The following is a 10,000-nucleotide window of genomic DNA, read 5'->3' as shown; positions in this document are numbered from 1 at the left end:
TACTGTTTCTCATGGTAAAAACCTGAGACAAAATAACTAAAACAAGAGAGGCAAGGCCTTCAAGACTCACTTGTGATACACTTTTAAAAAATCCAAGCTTTTTATGTATTGAGTGTAATTTCAAAATGTACTGTTTAAGATGAGAAAGATCAGTTTAAAGCAAATTAAGTCCCCTAGCATTAATTACAGAGTAATTTCCCTTTTTTACTATCTGCACCAAAACGTTTGCAAAATAAATAAAACTTCCATGCTCAGCAAAAGAAGTTCCTGTTTGAACAAAAATGATAATAATGACTGCTCTTGTTGTTGGGTCAGAATATCAGATCAAAGTGCCACGTTTAGAGAATACAAAAAAATATAAATATAACAGTAAATGCAGTTTGCATATAATCAGGCTTCATTTTTTATTTTTTGTGCCCATCCCAGAGGTGTAATATTGTTTTAAACAAGATGACTGGAAAGAACTGAATTTTTCCTATTTTTATGCCTAATTTGGTGTCAACTGACAAAGTATTTGCAGAGAAAATGTCAATGTTAAAGTTTACCACGGACACACAGACAACCGAACACCGGGTTAAAACATAGACTCACTTTGTTTACACAAGTGAGTAAAAAAAAAAAAAAAAACAGAGAACAAAGCTCAGTCACTCACCGCGGATGCCTCCCAGGTTGTTGAGGTATCCCCCAGGGACCTTGGCCCCTCCTCCAGGAAGTCCGGTCCCTCCAATCATGTTGCCCACCCCGACACCCAGAATCAGCTGGGGGTCCACCGTGGGCTCTGGGGTCGGGAAAAGGCCGTCGGGCCCGGCGGTCGGCTTGGCGTGTGGCTCCAGCTGGGGCACGGGGGTGTAGATGCCCACGTTGGGCACGTCGCAGGACAGGCTGGGGCAGCACTTGCCCGGGATGGGGGAGAGGTCACAGTACTTGGGCAGGGCCGGGTAGGACGGGCACCTGTGCAGCAGCAGTCCATACGTTGTGAATGACTCGCATGTCTGTACTCAGCGGTTTGATTTTTGCTTTTGTCTATACACAAGATGTTTAGTGCCTTATGAATGCTTGTTATCATCATTATTATCATTTTTTATGATGATTATTATCATTTACATCACGCTAGTTCATTCTCAGCATCTGCACGCAATTTAGGTTACATGCTTTCTGATGACATGACACTTGACATACACGTCAACCACATTTGTAGGTCAGCATATGCATCACTCTGACAAATCAGCTCCATTTGGCAATATCTAACTACAGAAACCACAAAGACTTTGGTCTGTTCTTTTGTTCTATGTAGACTAGATTATGGAAATGCTCTTCTTGCTGGCTGCCCCAAATACTGTATTGACAAACTTCAAAAAGTTCAAAACTCTGCAGCACGACTCACTCTCAAAGCTAAGAAACGTCAACACATCACTCCCCTTCTCGCTTCCCTTCACTGGCTCCCCATTCAAGCATGAATATAATACAAACTCTCAGTCCTTTGTCACAATTTCTTCACTGATTCTTGTCCGGTCTATCTTTCAGATATACTTTCTGTCTATTCAGCATCCAGACAACTCCGTTCTTCAAATGACAAGCGCACACTGTCCATTCCAAAGATTCGTACAAAAAGCTTACGGTGAACACTCCTTTTCTTTCGTTGCACCTAAACAATGGAATTCACTGCCCTCACACCTCCGTTACACCCCAACACCCGCATTCAAGAGAGCACTCAAAACATACCTTTTCAAACTGTACTTCTCACACTGAAAAACGAAAAAAACCCTACAAAAAGAAAAGGAAATAACTCTCTATATAAAAGCAACCAATCCTAAACTGCATACCAAAATCAAAGATGTTTAATCCACGCTACCCCATGGAAGCCCTTACTTGGACACACATCTGTACAACCCGACGTTGTTCCCGATGCAGGTGCAGGTGAATTCACAGCCATCGTCCCACGATTCTCCGGGTATGTACTCCACACCTTTGTAGATGCAGGATGCTGAAACACAAACAGTATCGTGCGGCCTTCAATACATGTACCCCTGCTGGTCACCATGAACATTACTCAGATTTTGGGTAGGGTCTACAAGACTCTCGTGTGATACTGAACTCGTGACAAACCTTATGAGCTGATTACGTGTAGCGTGAGTGAGTGAGTGAGTGAGAGAGAGAGAGAGAGAGAGAGAGAGAGAGAGAGAGAGAGAAAGAGAGAGAGTGTGTGTGTGTGTTTGTGTGTGTGCGCACATGTGTGCATGCGTGCATATATGTGCGCGCGCGCGTGTGTGTGTGTGCGTGTGTGCGTGCATGTGTGTGTGTACACGCGCGTGCGTGCGTGCATGTGTGTGAGTGTGTGTATATATGGTATTGTGTGTATGTGCGTGCGCGGTATGTGTAAGCGTGTATGTGTATGCATGTGCGTGTGCACGCGTGCGGTGCAGTGTGAAGATCTGCTGCGAGTGGGTATGGCGTGTGTGTGTGTGTGTGTGTGTGTGTGTGTGTGTGTGTACGCGCGCGCTCGCATCGGTCCTGCGTACGCGTACGCGTAGCATATGCATCTACGCATACATGCACGAATGCCGCAACACACACACACACACACACACACACACACATGCCTCCCCACCCCAACCCCCCATACACATACACAAACCCCAACAAACCAACCAACCAACACTCACATCGGCCGCCGTAGATGGTCTGCACGGCCTGGCCGGGTGGCCGGGAGGACCCGGAGATGATGGTGTGCGTGCCGATGGGGATGACGTCGGTGACGGAGGGCTCCAGGGTGGGGGAGCGGGTGGGGACACCCCCAATATTGGGCACCAGGTGGGTCCCCTGCACCGTGCATACCGGCCGCTTGCAGCACACGTCGTTGGGGTCCGGCTGCAGGTGGCAGTAGTGGGGCAGGCCCGAGTAGGCCGGGCACCTGTTGTTGGAGGGACGGCGTATATAGGTAGGTGTAGGTGTAGCCGTAGGTGTAGGTGTGTGTGTGTGTGGGGGGTGGGGGGTGGGGGTGGGGGGGTAAGGGGGGGGTGTGGCGGCGGGGATGTGCATGCCCAGGGTGATAATAATGATAATTATGATGATAATGATGAAGATGATGATAGTATTAAGAAGAAGAAGAACAGTAACAATAATAATAAAATAAATAATGATAATAATAATAATAATACTAATGATAATGACAGTAGATGTGTGTGTTGTGTGTGTGTGTGTGTGTGTGTGTGTGTGAAATGTGCACGTGCACGTCCAGGTGATAATTGTATTTGCATTTGTATTTCTATTTATGACAACAGATTTCTCTGTGTGAAATTCGGGCTGCTCTCCCCAGGGAGTGCGCGTCGCTACACTACAGCGCCACCTTTTTTTTTGTGTATTTTTTCCTGCGTGCAGTTTTATTTGTTTTTCCTATCGAAGTGGATTTTTCTACATAATTTTGCCAGGAATAACCCTCTTGTTGCCGTGGGGGTCTTTTACGTGCACTAAGTGCATGCTGCACACGGGATCTCGGTTTATCGTATCATCCGAATGAATAGCGTCCAGACCACCTCTCAAGGTCTAGTGGAGGGGCGTGGGGGGGAGGATATCGGCGGCTGAGCCGTGATTCGAACCAGCGCGCTCAGATTCTCTGGCTTCTTATGCGGACGCGTTACCTCTAGGCCGTCACTCCACTGATCATACTACTACTACTACTCATAAGAATAAGAATCATAATAAGAATCATCATAAGAATACTAATAATGATAATGATAATAATAAGAAGAAGAACTTGATTTTATAAAGCGCCTTTCCATGTATATAAAACATGCTCAGTTGTTCTGCGCACTGTCAATACCGACGTTTAAAACATGCATTCAATTACATGTATTCTTTTTCTATGCAAGGTATAAACTACAAGTCTATGAAGGTGCACATCTACAAATGTACACACGATAAACGCTTATTAGAGCTATAAGCTTTTAAAGGACAGATGTAGTTTATTAAACTGAAAGAATTCAACAAGTCCATGTAAGAACACAACTGTAAATGTAGATACTATAAACGTATTCTGTATACTTCTAGAACATTTAGGGGAAATCTTGAAAACAGGCGTAAACGACGACAAGGATATAACAAATTTATATTGGTACACAACTACCTCTGTTGATACGATAAACGCATATCATATGTAACAGCTATTAATGGTTATACTGGAAACTGGTACAAACGTCAAGAAAGTAGCACATCCTTGAAGGTGCACATCAAGAAATGTAGATATGATAAACGCGTATCAGGTATGAGAGCTTTCTGAAAGGATAAGTTGAAAACAGCTATAATTCTGAAGAACACAGTGAAAGAAATCGGTTGCATGATCAGTGAGAAAGAGCGACACATCGTGACAGCAACGGGTGCAGACTACCGGCAGACTCACCTGTAGGTACAGGTGTACAGACCCTGGGTGTCGTCATCACAGGTGCAGCGCAGGTCACAGCCATCGTCCCACTTTTCCCCGGTGTGGTAAATAACACCCTTGTAAACACACGCTTCTGCACACACACACACAACCCCCACAGGCTTCCGTAGAGAGAGAAAAGAAAAGAAAAGAGGAGACAAAGCGCAAGTCATGAGGCGAAAAGGCAAAACTTGCACACAAAAAATCCATCCACCCTTCCATCCATCAGTCTACCTATCAATCCACCAACCCTCTCACCCATGTACCCACCCATCCACACACTCACTAACCCACCCATCCATCCATCCACCAACTCATCCCGCTCGCTCCCCCATCTGTCCACCCACCCACACCCACCCACCCGCCCATCCACCCGAAAAGCCCCTAACTCACTCTGGGCCCCAGTAAAGCTCGGCACGGTGCTGCCAATGTTGCTGCCGCCAGTCACGTTGGCTGGGACGTTGGGGGTGATGACTGCCGCTGTCCCGGAGGGACCAGTACCCGTTTGAGGGTTGACCGTGGGCCGGGTGCCAGTGACACCGGTACCCGTTTGAGGGTTGACCGTGGGCCGGGTGCCAGTGACACCAGTACCCGTTTGAGGGTTGACCGTGGGCCGGGTGCCGGTGGGACCAGTACCCGTTTGAGGGTTGACCGTCGGTCGGGTACCGGTGGGACCAGTACCCGTTTGAGGGTTGACCGTGGGCCGGGTGCCAGTGACACCAGTACCCGTTTGAGGGTTGACCGTGGGCCGGGTGCCGGTGGGACCAGTACCCGTTTGAGGGTTGACCGTCGGTCGGGTACCGGTGGGACCAGTACCCGTTTGAGGGTTGACCGTGGGCCGGGTGCCAGTGACACCAGTACCCGTTTGAGGGTTGACCGTGGGCCGGGTGCCAGTGACACCAGTACCCGTTTGAGGGTTGACCGTCGGTCGAGTACCGGTAGGACCAGTACCTGTTTGAGGGTTGACCGTCGGTCGGGTACCGGTGGGACCAGTACCCGTTTGAGGGTTGAGCGTGGGGTTAGTGCCGCTGGGACCGGTGCCGGTTCCTCCAGACACAACCACGGGTGTGGTGGTGGGGGTGGGGGTGGTGGTGGTGGGTGTGGTAGTGGTGGTGGGTGTGGTGGTGGTGGTGGGTGTGGTGGTGGTGGTGGGTGTGGTAGTGGTGGTGGGTGTGGTAGTGGTGGTGGGTGGAGGCTGGGTGGTCAGACCCCCGGGGTAGCAGCGCGCGCGCTGACAGCAGGTGTCGTCAGGGTCCGGTTCCATCCTGCAGGTCTGGGGCAGGAAGAAGTAGGACACGCACCTGTTGGCACACACACACACACACACACACACACACACACACACACACACACACACACACACACTGATAAAACATCAACACTCATAATGATGTCTTAAACGAGGCACAAGTGGCAGAGATACATGCTGTGTTCCGTCACGGAACTTGAGCACCACTTTCATGGATGTGTCCATGAAGTGGACGACGCCAGATTCTGTGGCCTCAAACTTCCGATTTGAAGCGTCCCGAATTTCATGAAGCTTGGAAATCCACGGAAACTTTGGATTTGCCCATTATTCAGACGCACCTTATTGTCAAGAAATTATGAACTAGTACAACCCATAAGCTGGATAATAATTATTCAAAGCGTGTTTCCTTTCACACAGTAATGCGTCATGGGCACATCCCTTACATAATGTTCCCTTTAAACCTAAACTTTTTTTTTGTGTTTTTACATTTATGTTTCTCATCATTTAGAAACTTGAATTGATATCAAATTCTTCATGTGTGTTTGACTCTCGTTGATAGTTCCCCGAGAATTTGACAGTAACACTCCCTGAGAAAGGACCAGGAGTTCACCAGCCGCCGTGACCATGTGGCTAGCGTCGCGGACTGACGACTACGAGGGCATAGGTTCGAGTCCCATCAACGGTGTGCTTTTTATTCGACCTGTGGCCGGCTCCTACTCAGAGCTGAGAGAGTGTACTGTTGGGGCTGTGACGGAAAGACTGGGACCACACAGCAGAGAGGGTCACCCACTTCACGGACGGAGTGTTTGGGAGTGTTGCTCGCATTTCCTGCACAACGTTGCAGGTGTCTGTATCTCTCGGGCCTGGCTGACGCCGGGTTATAGTTATTACGAGAGGACAGCCTTGTGAAGCAATCCAAAACCTGAAAGGGCCTTGTGAAGCAATCCAAAACCTGAAAGGGCCTTGTGAAGCAATCCAAAACCTAAAAGGGCCCCCCACAGCAGCATCGTCACCACCCCCATCACCACGATCTGAAGCAGATCTGAAGATAAAGGCGACGAATCTGGTGGACAAGAGACAATGACAGAAAACACGAGGAGAAAACCCACAGAACAAACACACACACACATACAATAGCAAACAGTCAGCACAGAATCATCGACAGACAAGAATGGACACAACCAAATACAGGAAACACTACAAACACAACAAAACAAGGGTGGACTTTGTATACTCCAGTTTTCCCAAATAAAAAACACAGAAAACAAAAAATGTCCCAAATTCTAGGGCAACAAAGAAAGAAAAAAGCCCAAAGCTGTCCTTACCGGTCTGTGCATTGGTACTTTCCGCGAAGAGCGTCCACACAGACACACATGTAGTCACAGCCGTCCTCCCACACCTGGTTCTGCTGATACAGGCTGTTCTTGTACACACAGCCATCTGCACACAGTCACGGTGGTCAGTTTGGAAAAGGGTGTGGGTGGGTGGGTGGGGGAGGGGGAAACTTCTGTTCCCTCACAACTCCTTAGAAATGATTAGACGTGCATGTTAAGATATAGAAGCAGTTCTACTAAACTCAAAACAGGAAATCTAGAACATAGAATAATACAGAACCAAAGATGACAAAGTTTGTAAACTACACACACACACACACACACACACACACACACACACACACACACACACCAACCAGCCAACAAACAACAGACTCAGGCCCTTACTGGAGAAGCCGGTCTGTGACCCATAGTTGCCGGTGGGACGGCCGATGCCCCCAGTGCCGGTGAAGGAGCCTGGCTGCACCCCCACCAGGATGAAGGAGGGGTTCGGGGTGTTGCTACCCGTCACGGTACCCGGCACAGAGGGAGTCACATCCACGGGTGTCTGGGTGCAGTCCGGCACCAGGCAACAGCTGTCAGACGGACTCACCTTCAGCACGCAGCCAGCGGGAAGCTCACCGTATGTTTTGCACCTGGACAGAAGGAACAGGTGTTAACATAAGTATAAAGATTTCAGTTCCCGTAGCCTTTTATGGCTGAGGGGGGAATTAATTCGTACCCACTGTGCCCAAGGCGGGGCCCAATCCTCCACCGTTGTAACCTCCCTCAACCGAATTGTGGGGTGGGTTGCATGAGCTGACTTAGCAGAGCCAAATGTGCTTATCGTTAAAAATGTTCGTAACTCTAGGGTAAATTCCATACACTTTGGAACATTGACTTAATTCTAAGCAAACTTAGCGCTGCAATGGTCGCCTCGTGCAACCCGGCCCGTGTGATAAGCTTAATTTAAAATGAAATATGACGTAAAAATGAGGCAAGCCTAAAATGAAACAAACAAGGCAAATATGTAACAAGCTTAAAATGAAATAGAGAGCAAACATGTGAGAAGTTTATAAAACGGTATATGTAAAACAAACACATGACACGCTTCAAAAGAAACAGAAAGCAAACATTAAATGTGCATGACTATTTTCAATATTCCCCCTTTTTTTAATCACTTGTCAGCTATATAAATATACTATCATCATCTTCTTCTTCCTCTTCTTCTCATTATTATCGTTACTATTAATGTCATTGTGATTATTATCATCATTATCAGTCGGCTCAACCGAGGTAAGCAGCCTGTAGTGCAAATGACTCAGTGTTTGTAAAGCGCATAGAGCTTGGTCTCTGACGAGGATAGACGCTAAGTAAGTTTCCATATCATATCATATCATATCATCACCATATCATCATCATCATCACGTATAAACGGACGACCAGCTCACCTGTCCTTACAGGTGTAGAGGCCAGAGGCAGCATCGTCACACACACACTGCAAGTCACAGCCGTCATCCCAGGTCTGTCCCTGGCGGTAGTAGGCCCCGTTGTACACACAGAACCCTGCACACACCACCATCACCACCACACACTGTTGTACACACAGAACCCTGCACACACCACCATCACCACCACACACTGTTGTACACACAGAACCCTGCACACACCACCATCACCACCACACACTGTTGTACACACAGAACCCTGCACACACCACCATCACTACCACACACTGTTGTGCACACACCACCATCACCACCACACACTGTTGTACACACAGAACCCTGCACACACCACCATCACTACCACACACAGTTGTGCACACACCACCATCACCACCACACACTGTTGTACACACAGAACCCTGCACACACCACCATCACCACCACACACTGTTGTGCACACACCACCATCACCACCACACACTGTTGTGCACACACCACCATCACCACCGCACACTGTTGTGCACACACCACAATCACCACCACACACTGTTGTACACACACCACCATCACCACCACACACTGTTGTGCACACACCACCATCACCACCACACACTGTTGTGCACACACCACCATCACCACCACACACTGTTGTGCACACAGAACCCTGCACACACCACCATCACCACCACACACTGGAGAGTGGGGTGAGAGGTGGGGAGAAGATGATGAGACTGATTATCTGCTTCAAGGGGGTACGGTGCGGTGCAGGATGAAAAGTGACCCCCCCCCCCCTCTAAAAAAAAAAGCCACAGGGAATTGAACCTTACCTGAAGGGACAGCGGTGGGTTGGGGGGTGGGAATGACGGAGGGGGTCAGGCCGGTGCCGGTGACCTGACCGGGCACGAGGGTGGCGGTGGAGGTGAGGGGGAAGGGGGTGGGTGTGCCGTTGGGGAAGGGGGTGGGGTTGACGAAGTCGCAGAAGGGCACCATGCAGCAGGGCTCAGAGGGGTCCTGCACCAGCACGCACTGCCTGGGCAGCTCGGGCGTCACCGGGCACCTGCCGCACCGTACAACACGATACGATGCAACGCACTTCAACAGAATACGACTCGATACAATATAAATCAATAACAACGCGATACAACGCAATGCCATGTCACACAAATCAGCACAATCAGAACACAACACAACTCAGCACATCACATCACTATACAACACAACACAGCATGACACGAAGCAATGCAATGCAGCGCAGTACAACACAGAATAATGCTATGCAGCATAATACAACGCCTAGAGTTCTTAACGATAAGCAAACTTAAGTTTCGATACAAGCGACACTGCATCAACAGCCAGTCTTTTCTTTCTTTGTCCTGGTCAGTCAGTCAGTCCCCATTCTTTCCAACCCCCCCCCCCCCACCTGCCCCCCGCTCCCCTTTAGCTCCTTCTCCACCCCTCCCACGCTACCGGATCAAAGTTTCCCCCACAACAAAACGAACAGCTCTATGTTTGCCACATTTGACAAGAACTCATTCCCGTTTCTTGTTCATGATAGGTGAATCGTTAAGAGCGC

At 48.7% G+C, this 10,000-nt stretch overlaps 1 protein-coding gene across 1 annotated transcript in view; it reads right to left on the bottom strand.

The window, feature by feature from the left end:
- LOC143285594 (uncharacterized) overlaps positions 1–10,000 on the bottom strand; it is a 112,183-nt gene that overhangs the window by 17,298 nt on the left and 84,885 nt on the right. Inside the window, exons 61-69 of the mRNA XM_076592988.1 lie at positions 9,255–9,484; positions 8,431–8,545; positions 7,388–7,635; positions 6,992–7,106; positions 4,811–5,718; positions 4,397–4,511; positions 2,664–2,911; positions 1,870–1,984; positions 653–951 (exon numbers count right to left, since the gene is read on the bottom strand). Coding sequence (XP_076449103.1) covers positions 653–951; positions 1,870–1,984; positions 2,664–2,911; positions 4,397–4,511; positions 4,811–5,718; positions 6,992–7,106; positions 7,388–7,635; positions 8,431–8,545; positions 9,255–9,484 — 2,393 coding nt within the window. The remainder of the gene's footprint in view (positions 1–652; positions 952–1,869; positions 1,985–2,663; positions 2,912–4,396; positions 4,512–4,810; positions 5,719–6,991; positions 7,107–7,387; positions 7,636–8,430; positions 8,546–9,254; positions 9,485–10,000) is intronic.

The sequence above is a fragment of the Babylonia areolata genome, chromosome 9 (assembly GCF_041734735.1).
Source record: "Babylonia areolata isolate BAREFJ2019XMU chromosome 9, ASM4173473v1, whole genome shotgun sequence".
Lineage (NCBI taxonomy): Eukaryota > Metazoa > Mollusca > Gastropoda > Neogastropoda > Buccinidae > Babylonia > Babylonia areolata.
The sequence above is the reverse complement of the archived record's forward strand: the minus strand, read 5'-3'. Positions and strand labels throughout refer to the sequence as shown.